Here is a 23,531-nt window from a genome sequence, read left to right on the forward strand (position 1 = left end):
ATAGCACAGTAGATAAGAATTCTCTGTTCTTAGAGCCAAGAAAACCTGGGTTCAAGTCCTGCTTTTGAAACATTTAGGTTCACGGGCAAATTGAATTAATCTCTCAGTGCCTCAAAAACTTTGACAAGTTGCTGATCTGCAGCAGTAGAGGGATTTTGACACCAAAGTTCCCTGTATTAATCACAGGTCTGGGCCAAAATAAATAAAATAAACTTATAAAATGGATTCTTAACCCGGAATCCATAATTTCAGAATGTCTGTGAATTTGAGTGGGGGGAAAGTGTATCTTTACTTTCACTAACCTATAACTAAAATTTAAATTTTTTTTCAAGTATTTTAAAACCTAATTCTGAGAAGGGATTCATAGGTTTTGTCAGATGGTCAAAAATGTCCATGACACACAAAAAAAGGCTAATAATCTCTGCTTTGAAATATACATTTCTGTACAATTTGTAGGCCACCATTTTTCCAGTGCCTAAAAATAAGTTACTACTTGGTAGTACCCAAGAGGAATCATAAGTGTTGGATCACAAAAGAATTCTGAGATCATTAAATCCAATATTCCCATTTGACTGAAAAGTAAACAGTAGTAGGAAGATCTGGGTTCAAATATTGCCTCAGAAACTGACTAGCTGTATGACACTTGGTAAGTCACTTAAGACCTCAGTGCCTCAATTTTCATATCTGCAGATTTGGTATAATAACAGCATATACCTTTTAGGACAGTTGTGAAGATCAAATGGGATCATGTATCTAAAAACGTTATGTAAATGTGTGCTATTATCCTTGTTACTTTCCTACAATGGACTGAGTGTGCAAGTTCTCTAACATTCAGGTCATACTTATTTGAAGACACACTAAAAGGTTGGCTTTTGCTAGGCATTTTGCTATAGTCATTTTTAAATTTAATTTTTATGGGTGAAGTCATGCTGGGAAGCATGCCTGTGACCAGTGATGACTACAGAATCAGCTTTAACCCACTGTTTTGTTTCTAATTGGGCTATCATTTGGGGGCAGCGGACAGGACTTGAGTCATTGCTTTGGCAAGTCCTAAGCTAAGACTTCCAGTTACCAGGCCAGCAGACCAGTGACCTTCCTTCTATCAAAAAGCAAAGGTTCCCTTTTCCTAAATCATTTCCTTTGGCATTAAAATAAATACTCAAACTGCAACCGATTTTTAAGACATCAGTAAAATTCCCTGTAATGCAATCCAAACTGTGACAGTACAAAATAGAGAACATAGGGTCAAAGACAACTTATCAGAACCAAGATAGAATTTAATTCAATTGGCATTTATTAATCCCCTACTTTATGTCTGGCACTATGCTGGTGCTGAGATATAGACAAAAATGAAACCATGCTAACTCAATGAATTTGCATACTATTGTACAGAGTGGGGAGTGGCACATAAGTAGAATCAAAATAATTCCAATTGTTATTATACAAATACAGCAACATGTACAACTGAGGTTATCAAGAAATGCCAAATTCCATAGCTACAGTCATTCCCAACATGGCTTTCCTAATCAAGGTCAAATGCCAGAACACTTGTATCCATTCACCCAAACAAACTGGCTTCTGTGTAACCTTCTTTTAAAATAAAATAAAAAATCATAACCTTTGGCATTCATATAGGGCTTTAACATGTAAAAGCACATTGTGTAAATTGCCTCATCTGATTCTCATAACAGCCCTGTTAGACAGGTGCAACCATCATTCCCATTTAAATTTTCTTTCACTCCATACACCTTTTTATCCAGCCTGACACTGTTTCCCCTCTCCCCACTTACAATGGCTTCCTCTGAACCAGACCTTCCAAGACCGTGATTCATATCATTAGGAGATGTGATCTATCCAGTTTGGCCATTGAGCTGTTCTGATTGGTCAGTCAGTGCAAAGTCACCTTCATTCTCCCACCCCCATACACAATTTCCATCTCTTGCTTTGGGAGTGGGAATCAGCTTAATACTCTCAATGTATCTTGTAAAGCTCTAAAAATCACCTGCGCTATAGCTCCACTCACCTTCCTATGATTTCCCAGACTAGCACCACCTTCCCTGGCTACAACTGCCATATATGCATTGTCTTACACTACAAGAATGTAAATTCCTTGAGGGTAAGGATGGTGTCACTTCTGCATTTTATAGTTGGTTCCATTTTATTTGTTCATTTCATTTTAAGGAAACTGGGGACGGGGAGGTTTCAAAGAAATTTAAGTGCCTTGTTCATTGTCATAGCTATTAAATGTCTAAAGTTGAATTTGAACTCAGGTCTTCAAGACTCCAAGTACCGAATGCTATCCCCTATGCCAAACTGCCTAACTACTTCTGCATTTCAATTTCTTAAACTCTAGGAGGCCCTTTCTTGTTTAAATGAGTTATTTTAAAAGCTATTTCCACTCTCCTACTATCCTGAACTCTGCTTAATCCTGACAGAAATTAAATGGTAATGTACTCTATATTAGCAGGCTACTAAGCTTCCATCAGTAGTTTAGAAAATTCAAAATGTTTACCTCATCACAAAAGAGGCAAATTATCAGGCTCTTCCACCTAAACATTTCTTCTTCAAAATTCATTTCTACCAAACCACTATGTCAGTTATTAGAGGGAGCCAATTTTCATACGACTATGTATTATATGCCTAGATATAAAACTCTTAATACTGTCTTGGATTAGGGTGGGGAGGCTCTAATGGGTAGTAGACAGGCCACTGGACTTGAAATCAGGAAAATCTGAGTTTAAATTCAGCCTGTCACACAAGGAGTGTGACTGGGCAAATCACAATTTCTTGGAGCCTATTTCCTTCCTCATCTGTAAAATGATGAAAATACCTATAGAACTCACATCATATGATTATCATGAAATAAAGGAGGTAACACCATCTACTTTACATACTTTAAAGTATTATATGTTGTTATTTTTACTACTAGCAATAATTAAAAAATGATAGCTACTCCAGAAAAAGACTAGATCCCCTTATGTATATATGTAAGATAATGCAGAGGACTCCCCCTTTATAAATGGTACTCCTGCATCCTCAAATACACAAAGTATTATGCTATGGTCTCTTAAGGTATACCATCATGGGAGATCTATATATCCTTTTACCCCTGAAAATAATAGACATTGTTCAAAAAAAAAAAAAAGAAAAGAAAAGGGGAAAGAAGTTAAATGGCAAGAACACACTGACATCTGCTGGCATTTCATAAACATTTTTTAGGACTAGCATTTGTTCCATTGTAGTCCCAAACTCTTGTAGCTGGGAGACATCATTATGTACTCTCACAGAATAAGCTCAAATTGAGACCTACAAGATTAATATTGATTTACATAGTTACCTGAAACTGACAAAAAGATCAGTAATAATGGGAAATACTGGAATCTCTTTTTTTCTTGGAATTTCAGGAGCTGTTCCCTCCCTTCTTCACCAGAGCCATCAAAAGCTATAAATGATGGGTTGAAGGGAACAGAGGTGTTTGATTTTTAATCTCTGGGCAGATGTGTTCAGCTACAGAGAAGTTAATGCTGGCCCATGTCTAGCACAATGGCTTTGTGGCCAGTAGATATTTACTGTTTCTACTATTTGATACTCTTTTCCTTTTCAACTATTTACCCGATATTCATTTCTTAACAGACTTCAGTCCTCCAGACGCCTCCATCAGGACCCAGAAAAACTTCATCCTGGAAGATCACTTCAGTTGTGCATTTCACTCCTACCTCCAAAGCAGCTAACCTCAGTCCTTGGTGACTCACTTCTGACTGGAGGATAGATGGCTCCTTCCAGAGCTTCAATTTAAAGAGGAAACCTAGGCCAAGCATCTCTTCATTTCTCACCAGACTATAACTGGGATTCCTCCAACGTCCTCCCCACCCTACACCCTTTCCTATTGGGCATCTTCCTCCCCTCCCTCATCTTTCAGCTAACTTTTGGATATTATCTTTCCCAAATAGAATGTAAGTGCCAGTGAGAGCAGGGACTTTTTTGTTTGTTTATATTTGTGTTCTCAGTCCTTATTACAATGCCTAAAACATACTAACCTCCTAATAAATGCTTGTTGACTGATTGACTTTTGCTCCAATGAAGTGAGAATGTGAGTGAAGAATACAGGGAGGGAACTGGGATAGTCAAATTTAAAAAAAAAAACACTATTTTCACTGAAAGGAAAAACCGGAAGGGAGGACAGATCTGGGAACATGGAAGGCGGCATAGAGGAAAACAATGAATAAAAATTCAGGGTTCGTTTAAGATCATTGAAGATAAAAATTGAGCACTGCGGGAAATCATCTAATCCAGAACTCCCTCATTTTATGAATGAGGAAATTCATGCCGCAATTTAGTAGAAGAATTAAGATTAAGTCCTCCATACTTTGTTTGCTAGTCCAGGGATCTAAAGGGTTTTGGAAAGGAAGGGATGTACAGGAACGACAATAGACATGAAAACACTTAAAAGACATGTGGCCCACAAAAATATTTAGAGGATTACAGAGTGGGAAGGGATGGTAGGGACGCAGAGGAAAATCATACTTTAATAGGCATCTGCTCCACAATATTACAATAAATCACTCAGCCTGTACCTGAAAACCTCAGATAAACCAGATCATTCCATTTGTAGACAGCTCTAACCACTGGGAAACAATCCACTATGTTGAAAGTAAATCTGCCTTTCTTGACAAATTCTCTTCCTGCTGTCTCACTTCTTTATCAGACAGTCACTTCCTAACCAATTATAATCAGGATTCTGATCTCTACCATTTTACTGATGCTGCTCTCTCCAAGGTTACCAAGAATCTCCTAACTGTGAAATCCAATAGCCTTTTCTCAGTCAGCACCTTCCTTGAACACTCAAAAGCTTCTGAATGCATGGGACTACCGAGTCATTCTGTGTACTTCCTTTTCTTTGGATTTCATGACATTTCTCTGTTCTGGTCTTCCTCCTACCTACACGACTGACTGTTTTTGTTTTGATTTTCATTCTTGAATGGCTCATCATGTAATGGAAAAATCACTGGCTATAAAGTCAGAGAAACTGGTCATGAATGCCAGCATCTCAGCACTGCCACTTAGCACCTGCATAACTTTGGTCAAATCATTTGACCATCATGAGCCTCAGTTTCCATGTGTGTTAAATGAGGAGGTTGGTCTATATCATCTCTAAGATCCTTTATAGATTTCAGTTCCATGATATTGACCCAGAAGTATTGCTGTCCATTAAAACTTTATCTTGGGTTCCCTCTTCTTACTCTATTCTCTCTCCTTTGGTGATCTTATAAGCTACCTCATATTCAATGATCATCTCTATACAAATGACTCCAACATTTATTTATCCAGTTCTCATACAGCCACTGAACTCCAGTATTGTATTGCTAGCTGTCAGCTGAGCATCTCCATTTTGGTATCCTATCTAACATGTCCTAAACTGAAATACATCCTCTTTCTTTATAATCTGTCCCTCCTCCAAATTTACCTTCTTCTGACTTTCCTCCCCTCCCATCTATCTTGGTTTGTCATCTCAAAGTCATCTTGAACATTCTTATCTCCAGGGGATAAATTACCCAGTTGTATTGATTCTACCTCCACAGTATTGCTTGAATAGTCACTACCCAGAATAGTTTCTCACAACCTCTCACCTGGACTATGTGCTAATTGGCCTTCCTACTTTGTCCCTCCCTTTCTCTAATCCAACCTCCACACAACTACCAAATTAATCTTCCTAAGGCATTGGTCTTACCATGTTACTTCCCTACTCCAAAACTTTCAGTAATTTCCTTTTGTTCTAGGATAAAATATAAACTCCTCATTCTGTTATTTATTGTCTTCTACAACCTGGTCCTAACCTACTTTTCCAGCCATATGCTAAACTGGCCTGTTTGCTCTTAACTAGAACCTGGGAATCCATCTCTCAGCCATCTTCCTAACATTTATAGAAGCCACTCCCTCTGCCCAAAATGCACCTCCTCTTCACTTCCCCCTCTCAAACTGATCTAACCTTATTTAACTTTAAGTCTGAGCTAAGGTTACCTACCCTTTAAAGTTACCCCTATAATTCCAACTCCCTCCCTTGTTAATGTTCTCCCCCTATTTAAATTTCCAAGTATTTATTTCTCAGTGAATAGAATATAAGTTCATTGAGAACAAGGACTCTTTTTTAAAAATATATTCTCAACCTAGAACAGGGACTAGGCCTTAATAAACATTTGTTGAATTAAATCCTGTCCCCTGTTTCTCGGGGAAACAGAAAAAAGACTATTACTTCCTTCCACATATGTCCCTTAAAGTGAATTGAATTCTACATGATAGCTCTTCAAAATATTTTAATATAAGACTTTGCTAAAACAAAGCCAAAACAAAACAACCCCCCCCCCACACACACACATACACCCTAACTCCTCTTGTCCTGGCTTAAATTTCCCAGGTTTCAATTGTATGACATAGTCTCCAGTTGAGATGGATGAGACAGTTGTCTAGATTTTCAACTCTCAATAAGCTCATGTAGCTCAGGTATCTGATGAATAACAGAACCAGAGTTCAAAGTAGGTAGATCAAGGCTGGAGAGTTATATTCCATTTTTCACTAAACTGTGGAGCTACTCTAAAATTAAGCCTATGACTTGGTGGGGATACCTCTTTTGCCCACCCTCATCTCTTCATTTAGGTCTTGACCCCTGTCTTTTCATTCATGTGTGCTTAAAGCAACCTCAGCAGAAATCCATCTTTTCAAAGCTTTTCAGAATCCACAATTTCTTTAGCCCAATTTTATTACCAAGTAACTTTTCCCTATATCCAACTGGTATCCTCCTTGTTTTAACTGGTTACCATGTCTTCTTTGATTCTCTAAAAGAAACCAATGAAAACAGTTATCAACAACCCCAGCCAACTCAGCCAGAAAGCACTTAAAGATAGTAACTACATTATCATTTTCCCCCAGGCTAAACCATTCTAGTTCTTATCATCTCTCCATATTGGGCCTGTTTTCTATTCCTTAAATCATTTGTTTGCATAGTCCCTTTATGGTTTCCCTTTCTATATTTTTTCAATATAATTTAAAACATTTATTAAATTCCTACTGTGTGTAATTCACTTGCTAGATACTGAGGGAAACAAATAAGAGCCAGTCCCTGCCCTATAATCCCTTAAGTCTTAGTAAGAGTATCTGATATGTAAACAAAGATCTATAAGACCATAGGAGCAAGTAGGTGAAAAGAGATAAATATCAAAGACACTGGTTGATGGAGAGAACTCCAGTGACAGAGGAGATTAGGGAGGAGGTGGCATTTCAGTTGGACTTGGAAGGATTCATAGAATCTCAGCAAATGGAGAGAAAAGGGAAGGTCATTCCAAGGTGTTATGAAGCAAGTAAGGAAAGGCACATGGAAAAGGAAAAGAAAAGGGTGTGATCAATAGGAAGGCAAATAAACCGATTTGGCTGGAAAAAATACATGAATCAATGAATCATCAGGTTTTTATTAAATGCTCAATAAGTGCCAAGCACCATATTAGGTGATGGGAATGCAAATAAAATGAATCAAGCAATCTCTACACACAATGAGTTTACATTCTTTTTTTTTTTTTTTTTTAGTGAGGCAATTGGGGTTAAATGACTTGCCCAGGGCCACACAGCTAGTAAGTGTTAAGTGTCTGAGGCCGGATTTGAACTCAGGTACTCCAGACTCCAGGGCCGGTGCTCTATCCACTGCGCCATCTAGCTGCCCATGAGCTTACATTCTAATGAGGAAAACCAGCAAATGTATATATGTGTATATATGTGTATGTATGAATATACATTATATATGCATGATGTAAAGAAACTAAACACAAAATATTACAAAATAGTTGATACAAGGTAGTTTGGGAGGGAGGCCACTAGCAATTGGGGAAGGGGGGTGGAATGCAACAAAGGCCTCATTGCAGAAGGTGATGCTTGAGCTGTCTTGAAGTAGATTAATGGCACTGGACATGAAGACATAAGACTGAAAAAGTAGATTGGAGGCAGATTATGGAAAATTTTGCACGCCAAGCTACATATACAGGGTCTGAATTTTGTACAGTTGGCAATGAGAAGCAGTGTCAGGGTTGTCTATTAGAAAGATTAACACATTTTTTAAAGGATGTTTTAAATGACTCAGATTGAATGCAACACTTTAATGAGTTTCAATATCGATGGATACATTATTCATACAATGTAGCAAAAAGTATCATGCTGTAGAACAGCATGTTTTGGCCACTAGGTGGCACAGTAGCTAGAGCACGGTACATGGAGTTGAGAAGTCCTAAGTTCAAATCCTGCCTCAGACACTTAACTAACTGTATAACTCCGAGTAAGTCTCTTAACATCTGCACTTCAGTTTTCTCATCTATAAAATGAGGATAAAATAGCACCTGTCTCCCAGTGTGAAGCACTTTGCAAATCTTAAAGTGTTATATAAATGTCAACTGCTATCAAGATGATGATGATGTTGGTGATTCCTTTCATGCCTCAAGAAAGAAGTAGTACTTATGTCTATTGACCAAGACTGTCATATGAAGAGAAGATAGACTTGTTCTTCTTGGCCTCAGAGGGGAGTACAATTAAAGTTTCAAAGAAAAACACAGGCTTAGAGTAAGAAAAAAAAATCCTAACAATTAGTGTTGTCCAAAAGTACAACCTTGGGAGATAGTAGGTTCCTGGTCACTGGCACTCCTCAAGATAAAGCTGAACAGACACTGGTCCTGGGTGGAGTGGGGAACAGAATGCTGGACCTGGAATCAAGAAGACCCAAGTTCGGGGCAGCGAGGTGGCACAGTGGATAGAGAGAGCACCAGCCCTGGATTCAGGACTACCTGAGTTCAAATCCGGCCTCAGACACTTGACACTTACTAGCTGTGTGACCCTGGGCAAGTTACTTAACCCCAATTGCCTCACTTAAAAAAAAAAAAAAGAAGACCCAAGTTCAAATGATGACTCAGACACTTACTAGCTATGAGATGCTAGGCAAGTACCTTACTTTCTCAGTCTCAGTTTCCTCATTTGTAAAATAAGGGTGTTGGGCTCAATAATCTAGTGATAAATTTTAGAGAGGATTCTCTTTAAGTAGGGGTTGTACCAGAAATCCCATATATACCAGTATAGATACAGCATCATTTTTCTTTTGCAATAGCAGAGAACTGGAGTAGCCATTAACTACAAAACAATTAAACCAGCTGCTACATGAATGCATTGGAAAGAAATTCAGAGAAACATGTATAAACTGATATACAGTGAAATAAGTATCAGTAGAACAACATACAAAATGATTTCAAAAATAAAAATGCAAAGAATACAAAGGAAAGCCAATCTTTAAGCAACAAAAGCAAGAAATTTTGCTCTTCCAAAATGAAGGAATCCTATCTTAGTAGAGAGGTAGGAGTCTACAGGGACAGATTGTTGTAGGCTCTGTCAGACTTGGTCACTATATTGGTTGTTTTTGCCTATTTTTTTGTTAGAAGAATTAAATTCTGAGAGGAGAAGAGAAGATGAAACTACATACAAAGAAATGAGTACAAGATCTTAGAGAAAGGACTGGTGCTATTTTTTGGTCTTGGTATTTATAGCACTTAATATGGGGCCTTGCACATATTAACTATTTGAATAAAAAATTTATTACATTTTATTTATTATTTTATTAAAAAAAATTTTTTTTGAAAGAATGAGTTTTGGGGCAGCTAGGTGGTGCAGTGGATAGAGCACCGGCCCTGGAGTCAGGAGTACCTGAGTTCAAATCCGGCCTCAGACACTTAATACTTACTAGCTGTGTGACCCTAGGCAAGTCACTTAACCCCAATTGCCTCACTAAAAAAAAAAGAAAGAAAAAAAAAGAATGAGTTTGATGTAAAAGCAAAAGGAATTGGTAAAGTTTTGAAAAAAGGTGGCACATAAAAGTCTTCTTTATAATTCCCCTTAGAATACATATTCATAACCAATGTCAGTTACAACAGCTACTGTGTATAGAGGAATTATGGTATGAAGTCTTAGACCAAAAGAAATATAAGCTAAATCTCTTCATTTGACCAAAAATTTGGCACCAATGGGGTTTGGCCAGGGCCACTCAATGCTGAATCAGCACTCTCTTCACAATGCTCTGTCAGTTTTCATGATAAGTATAACAAATTAGTGCCTTTCCCTGCCAGTCAATTAGATTTTGTGCATATGGAAGTTGTCAAGGTAATTTTGTAGGCAGCAGTCCTTGTACAGAGTCACTTGCCTCAACCTCATCTACTATTCTATCAGGGCTGTGTGTAATCTACCCCAAAACATTCTTATGTTACCACCTGGCTGCTGATGGAAAAGGAAAAATGAGTAAATCACATAAATGGTTTCCAGGGTATCATGATTTTCTTACCTACCTAGAATGACAATAGAACCGGCTCCTACCTATCACATTTGGGTGGTGTCTTACATTTGCTCTCTATTTAAGAATTCTTGATGTCCCAGACATAATGAAAATAAGAGCTTGAGATTTTTTTATTCTTACTTCTGCTTCTCTAGACTCTCAGAGGAATGGAGAAAAGCCACCTCATTGAAAAAAGGAACCACACACCAAACTGGTTGATCTAGTATGTCTGCAAAGATCTAATGTTATTCTTAGGGGAAAATTAAGAATAAAATAGATTCTGATTCTGATGATTAAAAGGAGAAAAGGAGAGACAAAGATAGAGAACAACAACCTATAAACTGTATTGTAAATGCTTCTAGCTAAAACTCAAGTCAAGTCTATTATGTAGGAGAGCCATAGATAACAGGGGCCTCTGGCCTATGCACACTAAATGGGTTCTATACAAAGTGATATTCATGAATGAGGACCAAAGCTGACTGGGGACTCTGTGCCTCAAAATCTATGGTTCAAGAATGATTATTAATGCACAAACATATCAGAGGTAGTATGGCATATAAGAGGTTGGTGTTATTCAGTCACATCCAATTCTTTATGAACCTATATGCAGTTTTCTTGGCAAAGATAATAGAGTGGCTTACCATTTCCTTCTCCAGTGGATTAAGGTAAACAGAGGTTAAGTTACTTGCCCAAGGTCACAGAGCTAGTGATTATCTGAGGTTAGATTTGAAGTCAGGTCTTCCTGACTCCAGGCCCAGCATCCTGTCCACTGAACCACCTAACTGCCACCTTAAGCAATGATATAACCTTGGGAAAATTACTGAGCCTCCCTCTGGATCTCAATTTCCTAATTAATAAGGGTGGACTATAATGACTCCAAAGGTCTCTTCCAACATTAAATCTTGGATCCTGTGGGAAATTAGGGACATGGTGTATGGAAATCTGAGGCAGTTATTGGTGTCTGAGAAGCATCCAAGAGTCACAAGATGTCAACTAGATCCCATTCCTACCTAAACTGTGTATTTGTGACTGAACCAGCACCATCTCTAACACTGTTTCCTAAATTGCTTTCCATCAGTATCACAATGGGACACACACACACACACACACACACACACACACACACACACACTACAGCAACTGACTAAACCAAGAATACAGCTTCTGGACTTTGGATAAAAAGAGACTGGCCATCAAGGGAAGAAGTAGTGAGAAAACTGAATCATCAGATGGCTAAACATTTCTATCAAAACCTACTTCTACCTTCAATCTCCAGATGAGTAACAGCAGACTCTTATTGTTGCTGTGGAGCTCATAGCCCTCATTAAGCTCCCCACCTGTTCAGGTTGGTGTTAATGTTCCTTACCACTGTGCACATTTCTCCCAAACTCCTACATAGCTACACATGGAGAGTACATGGTCCCCTTTTAAAGGGGAACCGATGCACAAAAAAGGGGACTAATGAGGCAGCTGACTTCAGAGATACCAGCCAATGCACAAGAAAGGAACTCTTTCTCTGAGGACATGACTAGCAGGAAACATTATTATGTAGTACTGTGTACAGACACACCAGCTTCTTCTACCAACGAAGGATGACTGTAGTTGTGTAGCCCCCAGGTCTGTTTTCATCCCTTTCCATATTGTTGGATGTAACTCTCTACAGTAGACAACCCAAAAGATGAAAAGTCAGTTTAGTTTCCAAGCTGTTGCAATATTTGCCTTTATGGATCATGGACCTTCTACAACTCAGAGTTTGTTATTGTGAATTTTAAGTAGACATTTGGGGGCAGCTTGGTGGCCCAGTGGATAAAGCCCTGGCCCTGCATTCAGGAGTACCTGAGTTCAAATACAGCCTCAGCCTTGATACTAGCTGTGTGACCCTGGGCAAGTCACTTAACCCTCATTGCCCCACGCAAAAAAAAAAAAAAAGAAAAAGAAAAAATATTAAATAGACATTTCTCTAATATATGAACTTTGAGGAAAAAGCTGCCTGGGCAACAAAGCATACCAGGTTCTCTATTCTTCAGAAGTAACCAACAGCTCTCTAAAACCATATGTCCCTTCTGCAAAGACCTGTCATAGATACAACAAAGAAATGCAGAATGAGGCACACATTTTTGGAGATGCCCATTTCCATATTTGACTTCACTTGATTATGCATACTTGTTGTAGAGTTTTGTTTGGACTAATTCAAAGATATTTGATGACAATTTTGATGTTACCCCTATTTTACTCCTTTATTAATCTTTCCATTTTTTATAATTGAGCCTTAGGGGTGTTTAGGAGAGGAGCTATTTTGCATATTGGGTGGGGAGAAATTGCTATATGTCCATTCCATTAAAATTGATTTTAATTTTATAGCTCTTCCTCACAATAAAAATGCACTACAACTTTTCAGTGAGGGGAGAAGATAGGAGGGAGAGAAAATAAGTGCCTGTAAATTGAAAAAAAATTAATTGTAAAAAAGAAAATTTATTCTGTGTTCTGGGAAAAAGATTGAAATTTCTATATGTTGACAGAAGTTCTCTGCCTTACTATGGGGAAAGTTCAGACAGGGGCATCAAACCAATAACCCTAGAGAAGGATATCTCTTATGAAGACAGCAACAAAAACTAAAATTCTATTCCAATGATATTTAATGAAGGACTAGTCCAGAAGTATTTAATGCCATTTTAGCTGCTGCCACTATTTTACTCTTTAATTAATCATTCCATTTTTGCACTTGAGCCCTGAGGCAGTTCAGGGGATGAGCTATTTTACATATGGGGGGGGGGAGAATCACTACAGCTCCATTAAAAATTGATTTTGATTTTAAAGGTCTTCCTTACCAGAGAACTATGCTACAGTTTTCTCAAAAGAAGAAAAACTCTTAAATGTAGTAAATTACTTGATGATTTTAGGAAAATCAGCAGGTATTAATTTGTGGAGGATGTTTCCTTACTAAAGCTCATGCTGTATAAAGAAGGCAGCCCTTGCCTCCCAGTGTCCTTCAGACCATTTGTACTCAGATTTCAATAGTCTTGTTACACACCACTGTGAAATCCCTGTGTCCCCAAAGTATTTTCTGTGTCAAATACAATTTCCCTCTTGGAATGTGTTCATTACTCAACACATCAGCTTAAAAGATGCAAATAAAATGTTCTAATTTTCAGAAAGGTGAAATGTCAGACACATTTATACAGGGCAGAAAAATTTTCTGAAAGTAAAGATATAGCTGAAAAGGACGATTGATAAAGTACATGCTATAAAGCATGCTATTGCTAGAGTAGGCTGAACTACATTCTTGTTTAAAATGCACTCTGAGACATAAAGACAGCAAAAGGCCTAAACCTCAGACATAGAGCCAGAGGAAAAAAAATAGCATCAATTATCATGGAGAGAAAAATAGGGCACAGTATGTCAGGATCATGAGTAGAAATCTGTTCAGCCTTATCCTTTGGTTCAGTTTCCTGGGAGGAAACTAGAGTACCATGGACTGTAGTTAAAAGTAGTATGTTTTTAAAAATAAATAGGGTGTGGTGGGGAGGAATATAAGACTATTCCTACTATAATACCCTTGGGTAAAGAAACTAAGAGCAGGCAGAACTTTTAGCCACATTAAAGAAAAGATCCTGGAAACAAATTGTATCTATCTCACATTTTACAGCATTCTAAGTAAGGCTTTGGGATGTGGCTGAGGGGCCAAATCCCATCAAGCTATAGCCTGACATCATGGGAACCATTTCCCTGGAGAAGCTTTTGAAGTACCTGTTTCCCAACCAAATTGGCCATATGGGAGGAGATAGGAGCTATTCGTCTGATTCAAAGAAGTGATTTGTACATTAGTAGGTCATTACTATTTATTTAATACAATTTCTGGTATGACAGTTTTGGTTTATATAAAGAGATGTGTCTCTCCAATAACCATTCATCCCCACCTAATAAGCCTTATTACCTTATCACATTAGTTTTTCTTTTCTTCCCAAATGCAACATAAGCTACTTTAGCAGAAAACCCCTTGAAGTACTTTGTAAACCTTAATGTGTTATAAAATGTGAGTTACTGTTACTAATAGTAGTGTTATTAATAGTAATACAACTACACCCCAAACCAGCCAAGATTCACTGAGAAAAGCTGAAACACTGTTAAACAACATAGAACTGTTCAGCTTGAAAAAAAGAAAAAGGAAAAAAAAACCACCTTCCACATTTTAAGCTGCCCAATGTAAAGTGTTCTGTTGTGCCCTTAACACTCAGAAGTCTTCAGAGTCAGCTCCTCTTAAGGACAAGGCTATGGCAATAAATCTGCCAAGAAACCCCAAGAGACTGGGGGAGGGGCGTGAAAAGATGCCATTTGGTTGTTTTGTTTTCTTGGTTTCTTTTGTGTCAAAGACAAAACAGGCAGTGGAATCGAGAAAAAAAAATGAAAATATGTGTATTGAGCTGAAGTCTCTCGTTAACCCCCTTCAAAACTGCGTGTGCTCTTTTCAGGAAAAGCTTAAGTTATCATAAATGTGCCCACTCCAGAAAGCATTTCAACTAAATAAGGCTACTTTGCCATTCTTTTCAAGTGAATTTGATCAGTATTGTTAAGAGGGCGGGGTTCATTTGAAGGCAAGCAGACACCAGGAGGCAGCTTGGCCATTGACAGCTGGCATGGATAATCTTGACTTCCATTCGGAAAACCTGTGGAACCCTTCGGAACCGTCATAGCTGAGGGTGCCAAAGTAGTCAAGCCCAAGGAACCTGTTTCTGGAGCTCATCCAGTGTCAACACAGAAGTCAACGATAATTCTAGCCAGAGATTCTGCCCTTGGGTCCCTAAGGCTACTATTCCATTTAGGGTGTAACTCCTATATGAAGAAAGGTGCTGGGAAGTGCAGCTGGGAGATCTATGGGAAGCTTGTGGAGAAAAGAGTGTGCGTCCTATTAGATTCACCAAGAACGAACTGTGCTGTCCTCAGATTTCCTTCCCATAAGGTATACATGGCACAGCTCCTGTCCATTCCCAATTTCGGAGACCACCTTGAGAACAAGTACCCCAAGGAGAGTCCCAGCACTTAGCCGTCTGGCTCAATGCTAAGTGAAGATCGTCTCTCCTGAAGCTACAGGGATCTATTCAGTCCCCCAACCTTCAAGAGCCCGATGGATGCGCTGTAATTCAGGCTGGCGGCGCTACTCTATCTAAACCCAGACCTCTTCTTTCTTCTCCCTCCTCCGCCCCCTACCCCTGACAATAAATAAACCTTAGGCAACAATTTTCAACTTCTTTTCTGGGTCCAAGGACCTGTCAATCCCTATGAGGTGGTCTGAACTGGCCTATCCTCCTCCTTCCCTCTTCAGCATTTATTCTAAAGTTAACAACAGTCCCTTCCCTCTCATCGGCTTCCTAGACACAGTTTCAAAGACTATTAGTATTGTTATCGTCGTCATTAAGCGGCAGGGATTGCTAAGGCTGTATACCATTCTTTTCCTTGGACACCCTATGATTTTCCCTCCAACCCGACTCGATTGACTGCATCACCTACTCAGCCTGCCCTTTCCAGAAGATAGTGGGGACCCCCAGGATGCTCAGAGTCCTCTAATTGAGCTCAAGGGAAATAAGCTAGGGGTAGAGAGGTAGGTCCTGGCTACCAGAGCAAAGTGCGCAGCTGCCCAATATAGCCCCGTGCCCAGCCACCCAGCTTTCCCAGACTCGATTTTGATTTCTCCGTTAGTTACCCAAATTACCTTGTCTGAGTCAGCTGAGTTCTCCTGGAGCTCCCTAAGCGCTGCCCATAGTTCCAAGGGCGCGCCTCCTCTCTAAGTCGGAGGGGGAAAGAGAGCCCCCTTGGGAGCTGGTGGGACCGCCCCGAAGCTCGCACCAAACACAGGGAAAAAGTTCAGAGTCCAAGCGGGCGGCAGCAGCTCGTCCAAACCCTGGTGAGCGCGCGCGTGCCCGTCCACGCCCGCCGTAACAAGCCGGCTCCCATGGAGCGAAGCTGCCATGGACTTGAGGCGTGCAAAGGCCAGTGTTCAATCCCCAGAGTGCCCGTTTCCGTGGTGTTTTCTCGTCCAGCCCCACTCCCCCGCCCCCTTACCCAAGTGGGCCCCAAGTAGCGAGGGAGCGCAGGGCGGGGCAAATACTCAGCCTGGACTCACCTGGGGCGTTGGCTCCTGCTGTTTTTTTTTTTTTGCCCCCCTTCAATCTTTGGGCCCCCAAGACCACCTCCCCGGAGCCGCCACCCTCTCCCTCATCTCCTGGGCCAGACTCACCATCAGCCGTAGCCAGCGCAGGGGGGCACGTGCTTTTCCTCTCACGTCGGCTGCAACTTCGAGGGCAGGTCAGCCCTTGAGGTTCCCGGCCCCGGTCCTGGTCAGGCAACCGGGGCCCCGCTCCCACCCCCTTCCCTACCCACTCCCCCAAAGGCTGATTGGTCTCAGCGGAGCTCGCGGACTTGTAGCTCAGGTCTGGCTGGGCTGCTGCGAGGCGCGCACCCCCTTGGTTTGGGGTCGTGGTCCTCTTCCTGGTCCTGGTCCCAGTCTGAAATCCTAGAGCGCGCAAGCCTCTCTGTGTCCCGGGGCGCACAGGCTCCTCCTTAGCCTCTTTTTTCTCCTCCTCTGCCCTGGCGGGTTGAGAAAAGGGAGGTTTCTTCCACCAGATGTGGGGCGCACCTCTGCCTCTTCCAGATGTGGGGCAGAGTGCTTTCTACCCCTCTTTCTCTCGTTCTCGGGTTGCACAGGTCAGTGCTTCCTTCCCCTGCTGCTGCCGCCTCGTACGCCGCTTAAGGGAACCCGCAGAAAGCCTCCCCTAGCCCGGCTGTGTGCTTAGCCCCAGGGGTTGGGAGGTTGAGGGATTCCCCCCGCCCCTCCTGCTCCCCTCTTGGGGTTCGGGCTTCCCCTCCCCGAGCCAGACCTGGCTCCGCAGCTACTGCTGCCGCCGCTGCCAGGACCACTTCAGAGCGGCGGCGGTGGAAGCGGCGACTCCACCGGCCCGAGCTGGAGGTGGCGGCGTAGGCTTCGACAGGGACAGAAAGGAGGTGACCTTCAAACCCTGCGCCCGGGGTTGGGGGGGAGGAGAGAAGGAGGGGGCTGGGGGGCTACGCGTGCCCCGCTGCACTCGAACAGCTGCTCGGGCAGCCCGGGTGAAGGGAGGCGGGAGAGGGTGAAGAGGCGATTAAAAGAGAGGAGAGAGCGACAGAAAGAGAAAAGAAAGAGGTAGGGAGCAGCCTAGGCAGCTAGAGCCAAAAATAATCGACGCGAGGGAGCGCCCCCCCACACACATACACACACGCCGCCGCCGCGGTCACGCGTGCAGCCCCAGATTTGGGGACAGCGGCGGCTGCCGGAGCTGCAAGGTTTCTCCACACTCCTGGTTGCCTCCTTCTTTGCCTTCCCACAAGGCTCGGGCCGAGGGAGTGATCCACCTGCCCACTAGCAGCCGTCTCTTCCTCCACCCTCTCCAAAGAACCTCTTCCCCGGGCGCTTGCCCCAGGCCCCCAAAAAATAAAACACGAAACTTAGCAGAAACCAAAGATTGGCGAAGGGGGGTGGGGGGGATGGGAAGGGAGATGGTAAAAGAAGGCGAATCTTGTTTTCTTTCTAGGGAAACACACGCTGAGAAAGTTTCGTGGTGAATTACTTTAAGGAGCTGAGCCTAGCAAACCTCACAAAAATAGTTCTTGGGAAACTTTGCTTGGGGGGGGGGGGGGTGGCGATAAATGGAATTACTGTTAGGTTTGTTGTTTCCTCCACCCATGTTAGCATCTAGGTGTGTGGCTTGAGGAGGAAGACCACAAACACACCAGTAGATCTTTTCAGTGCTTCAATGTCTCCAAGGACGCCATCTCTCCTCTCCACAAGGATTGAAGAGTGAGGGGGAAAAAACAAAACATTATTTGTTGCTTCCCTGAAGATCTCTAAGTTCCCTCCTGTGTGTTTTTTTGGTTTTCATCACAAAATTCTTTCTTATTTTATCCCTCTTATTCTCAGTGACCTAAATCTGCTACGTTTCAAGGGTTAGAAGGTGAATAGAAACAAGATACTGTGAGTTCTGGTGAAAAAGAGACCACAAATCCCCCAGAAGTTTCAAAGCTGCCTGCCAATGGTTAGTTAGCACAATTTAATGAATGAATGAATTCTAAGGTTCACCTTAGGCAAACAATAGAAAAGAAATCGGAACAACATTGAGAGGCTGCATATCTGAACACCTGGATTTAAGCCCTGCCTCTGACTTAAAACTATATTACCTTTTTTTTGTTTTACCTTTTGCAAGTCATTTAACATCACACTGCTTCAGAACACTCCCAAAGACCTAAGTTGCAGAGAAAGTGATAACCTGCATTGGCAATAATTAGTAATAACAGTCGAGCTAGCATTTATATAGCACTGTACACATATTATCTCATTTGATTCTCACAACAATGCTGTGAGGCAGGTATTATTATTACCCCTATTTTACTGATAAGTAAACTAAGGTTCAGGAAGACTTGCCTGGAATCATAAGACTAGTAAGTGACCTGAATTCAAGTCTTCCCAACTCCTAGCCCAGCACTCTTAATTATAGTGCCAAATTTTCTCACTCTGGAGAATGCTATACTAATGAATTCATGGATCTAGGTATTACCATTGTCCCTAACAATCATAATAAATATATTTATAGACTGCTTTAAGGTTTAAAAAGCACTTCAAAGTCATTGTCTAAATCTGGCTGTAGGCTACAAAGATAGAAATATGGGCAACCAGAGGACAAAGGGGCAGGACAAACTACCTTCCTTACTCCTTTGAAATTTTATATGCTTTTCTGAGAAGCTGCTGATGTTTGCGCAGTGACAGGCTACCACTATTTCTCATTCCTCATTAGGAAGCACTCTAGCTTTCTATGAGGCCCAGCTCCTCATCCTGAACCCTGACTCTAGCCATGCAACTCACATGCTTCAAGTGTTCTCCAGTCTTGGGGACTCTCCTTATATGGCTCCTCCCAGGACCTCCATTTAAGAAGGGTGTCCACACAAACTTCTTCTCATTCCTCTCTAGGATGCATTCCAGACTTGCTTTACCATGACCCCAGCCAGCCCAGGCAAGCATCTATGGGCCGTAGATACCTTTGCTTCCACCTTCTTTCCTTTTCACCTTCCCTCTATATGTTGTTTTTCTTCATCAGAATGTAAGCCCCTTGAGGTCTGGAATTGTCTTTGTTTTGGGTTTTGTTTTTTTTTCTACATCTGTTTGTAGTCACAGTGCTTAGTATAGTGTCTAGCACATATTGCTTGTGAACTGACTGACAACCATCATAGCCAGAATACTGGGAAGTTCCAAGCTATTCACATTTATAGAAGGGATACCCAATGATTCCAGAGGTAAAAGACACTGATTCAAGGGGCAGCTAGGTGGCGCAGTGAATAAAGTACTGACCCTGGATTTAGGGGGCCTGAGTTCAAATCCAGCCTCAGACACTTGACCCTTACTAGCTGTGTGACCCTGGGCAAGTCACTTAACCCTCATTGCACTGAAAAAAAAGACACTGTTTCAGATTCCTGCCTACACTTAACACTAAGCCTGGCACATAGAAGGTGCCCAATAATAAATGTTTAATGACTGACTACTGCCAAAAGCTTTGTAATCTTAAGCACTTGACTTTAAACTCCTTGGACTTCAGTTTCTATTGTTGGAATTCATGGAATTAACTTCTATTGTTCTATGACTCTGTGATATGACATGTGCTCTAGTTGTGCATGTGAGGAATTTCTCTTCCCAACTAGTCAGGCTTCCCTTTGCATTTCTTCAAAAGACCTAACTAAAAGAGTGGTAACCTTATTAATGACTAATTGACCAGAGTTTTCTTTCATTTGAAAATAAATCAAATAAAGTCAACCTTACTCAATAGCTGCAATGTTTGAAAGATCATTTTGTTAACATCTGAAGAGAGAAGGTTGCAAAATGTAGAAAGATATCTATATCACCAAACCCAGTAGATGTTTTCACAATATGGGTCTTTTTTTTTACACCATATGCTTCCTTCAGACTTCTTACAATAATAATATATCTGTATGTAAACAACTTCTTTTTCTTTAAAATAGTGTCTTATCCTTCAGTGATAGCACAATGAAGCCATAAATCTGGGTTACTAACATCATAATCATTTCCACAGAAACTGTTTACAATGGAAAAACCACAGAATTTAAATGTAATTGTCTAGTCGTGCAGGGAGATGAGATGGGTTGTAAAAGAGGTATTCTCAATTTAAAAGCAAATTATCAATAATGAGAGAAGAAATAAATGGCAGTTAATGGGAAGTTCTGTGGAAACATAATGTTTTGAGCAAATTCACCAAGAGGAATTCTTTATTTGTAGCCCTTATTTTTTTTTTCTGAAGAAAAAAAAGGAACCCTAGCATTTAAGGCAGATGCTTCCTCTGTCATTTCATTAAGTGGCTAATCCTTTAGTGGTGGGCTTTACAATTTTTTCCCATTCTAAATAAAATCAAATGTATTCAACTATTCCAAAATCAAGGTCAATGTCAGGTTTTGTTTATTTCTGGAGCTAAAATGGCTTAGAAATATCAGTAATGAGCTTCTACATATGACAGAGCATTTTTATTGCTACAAGTTTGTGTGGACTAGGAAACTTAATGTGGGTGAATGAGACATTCATTAAATATAAGGTGAAATTAAAGTGAAAATCAATGTTATGTTATTTCTTATGAAGATATCTAGTTACATTTAAAAAAAAGATCTTTGGGATTCCATGTAATGTACTTTCATTTCTTTCTTTCTTCCTTCCTTCCTTTTAGTTTGCTTTTAGCAACTAGAAGTTATTAAAAAGTGCTGGAGTGGACAGCTCCAGGAACAGGCTGCCCTGCCCAAGGATAAAACTGTACTTGTATTTACACAAAACACACATTTTAACTCTTCCTACTAGCATGAAAAAAACCAAAAAACAACCCTATGCAACTCACTCCAATATACCGGGTCAAAATGGCATCTATGCCTCTGCATTCTGGTAGAATCCTCTAGCTAACTTCCTCTCATTTTTGCTATTTATAACACTAGTGTATTGAAAATCTAATACTCCTTTCTATCCTGGGTGAATTGGCAGTTCATTAGAATGGTCAACTTATATATAGGTAAGGTTAGAAAAGATCTACCACCACATTTGCCAATCAATTACAGTGCCATGTGAATTAAATTATGCTCAGATTTCATTAATGTCAGCAAAAATAGAGTTTCACATTTTTAGAGTATCTTTAAAGAATAGATTAATAATGTCCAACAGACTAGAATAAAAGCCTAGTAAACTAATTGGGTATATGGGGAAATCCAAATGTATTTTCATATTTATTTGTTTTTTGTGTGTTGGTAAATAAGACAGTATTGGGGGTAGACATATTTTAAAAAATCTTGAAGAGCCAGATCTTCCACTTCATGCCAAAGCTATCATATCACTGAAGCAAAATTCACTATAGTTACTGAAATGCACAATCTAAATGAATTGAGAATGCAACATGGCATAGTGAATCTAGTAGGATACTGTCACTGGGTTCTAGTTCTGCTCTACTGCTAACTAGCTATGTAATTTTGGGGAAATCATAGAAAAGCTTGTTTTCTTTATCTCTAAAGTTCAGTGGTTAAACCAAATGATCAATATGGTCTCTTTTAACTCAATCATTATATGATTCAACAGACTTCTAAATATCATGTAAGACTAACACTGTTCTCAGATGCTCATCCTTGAAAATAAAAAAGGTCATGTGATAGTTTGTCTTAGTATCCCCAGGGCTTAGAAAATGTTTATTGAATTGAATTGTATTTTGCCTGACTGCAAGCCAAACTAATAAAGTAATTTAAAAATGCTAAGCTACTTGAGATCAGGGTTTACGTCTTCTAATTCTTTATACCCACATATGTATTTGGTGCAGTGGTTTGCACATTGTACACATTCTGTATATACTTCTTCATTTTTTGAAATATTCATCATTTTATTATTTTATAGTTCAAAATTTTCATAGTAACTAAGATTTTTTCATGATTTTACTGCATGATCCTTCTTTTCCATGGGCAAGGTCAATTTTGGAAAAAAAGAATAAGATCCAAATTTGCTCATATAGATTTAAGAATGTCTCTGATATTAAAAACTTGACTTTTCCCCTAGAGCTTATTCTCATTTCTCTCCTTTATCAGTGTCTGACTTGGGTTCAAGTGTTTGTTTTAATGCATACAAGCTCTGTAATCATGGGCAATCTCTCAGTGCTCCCAGATAACTTCCTATGACTCTTAGTTAAAACATTATGTTGATCTACATTGATGGAGAAAGTTTCAACTTTGGAAGTTTCTTACACTGATGAAATCACACTTTTAGCTCTCTCCTTCTGAGAGAAAAAGACAAAGACAGACAGCTAGGTAGCACAGTGGATAGAGTGTTGGACCTACAGTCAGGAAAATATGAGTTGAAATCTGGCTTCAGACACTCACTAGCTATGTGACCCCAGGCAAGTCACTTAACCTTTGTCTGCCTCAGTTTTCTCAACTATAAAATAAGGATAATATCTACCTCCCAGAATTGTGAGGATAAGATGACATAATATTTGTAAGGCACTTAGCAAACCTTAAAATACTATATGAATGCTGACTATAATCATCACCACCATCATCATTAGGGTTATGTCTTTCACATGTATTTAAGAAATGTTGGAGAAGGATGGCAATCTTCTTGACATGTCTTTAAATGGCAAGTTCATCTGGAAGCAAAGAGTGAATGAGCATTTATTAAAAAGTTACTAAATGTCTGGTACTGAACTGTGGCACTGTGGTTACAAATACAAAAGCAAAAGACTTTTTGCCAATAAAGAACCTATATTCCAATAGGGAAGAGAAAAATACAGAATATTTGTAAATAATTCTGTTGACTTCTGAGTTCCACTCCTGACTCTCCAGACTTTACTGGATTACCTTCTCCACCCACTATGCTTTTCAGCTTCCTTTTTTGTTTTGAGAAAGTAATCTCCATGAGGGCAAGGACTATCTTTTTTTGCATGCATTTATATTCCCTGCACTTAATACAGTACCTATAATATAGTTATTGCTTAATAAATGTTTGTGACTGGATTTCAGGGGTCAGGGAGCACCAAAAGATGAGGAAATTAGGAAAGGCTTCTTGAAGTAGGTGGCTTTTGGGCTAAGCCTTGAATGGAGTCTCAAAGGGAATAAGTGAGCAGAGATTCCACTTAAAGCA

General features: G+C 40.1%; 1 protein-coding gene across 22 annotated transcripts in view; it reads right to left on the reverse strand.

Moving 5' to 3' along the window:
* RBFOX1 (RNA binding fox-1 homolog 1) overlaps nucleotides 1-23,531 on the reverse strand; it is a 2,803,489-nt gene that overhangs the window by 1,734,813 nt on the left and 1,045,145 nt on the right. For 2 of the 22 annotated variants that reach the window (XM_043976854.1, XM_043976851.1), the window contains exon 1: nucleotides 16,578-17,720. The exons of 19 other annotated variants lie outside the window; for them this stretch is intronic. In XM_043976854.1, coding sequence (XP_043832789.1) covers nucleotides 16,578-16,580 — 3 coding nt within the window. In that variant the 5' untranslated portion in view covers nucleotides 16,581-17,720. Of the gene's footprint in view, nucleotides 1-16,577; nucleotides 17,721-23,531 lie in introns of those variants that run through there. One more of the 22 variants, XM_043976858.1, reaches the window with a different exon arrangement.

Source organism: Dromiciops gliroides, chromosome 1 (assembly GCF_019393635.1).
Source record: "Dromiciops gliroides isolate mDroGli1 chromosome 1, mDroGli1.pri, whole genome shotgun sequence".
Classification (NCBI taxonomy): domain Eukaryota; kingdom Metazoa; phylum Chordata; class Mammalia; order Microbiotheria; family Microbiotheriidae; genus Dromiciops; species Dromiciops gliroides.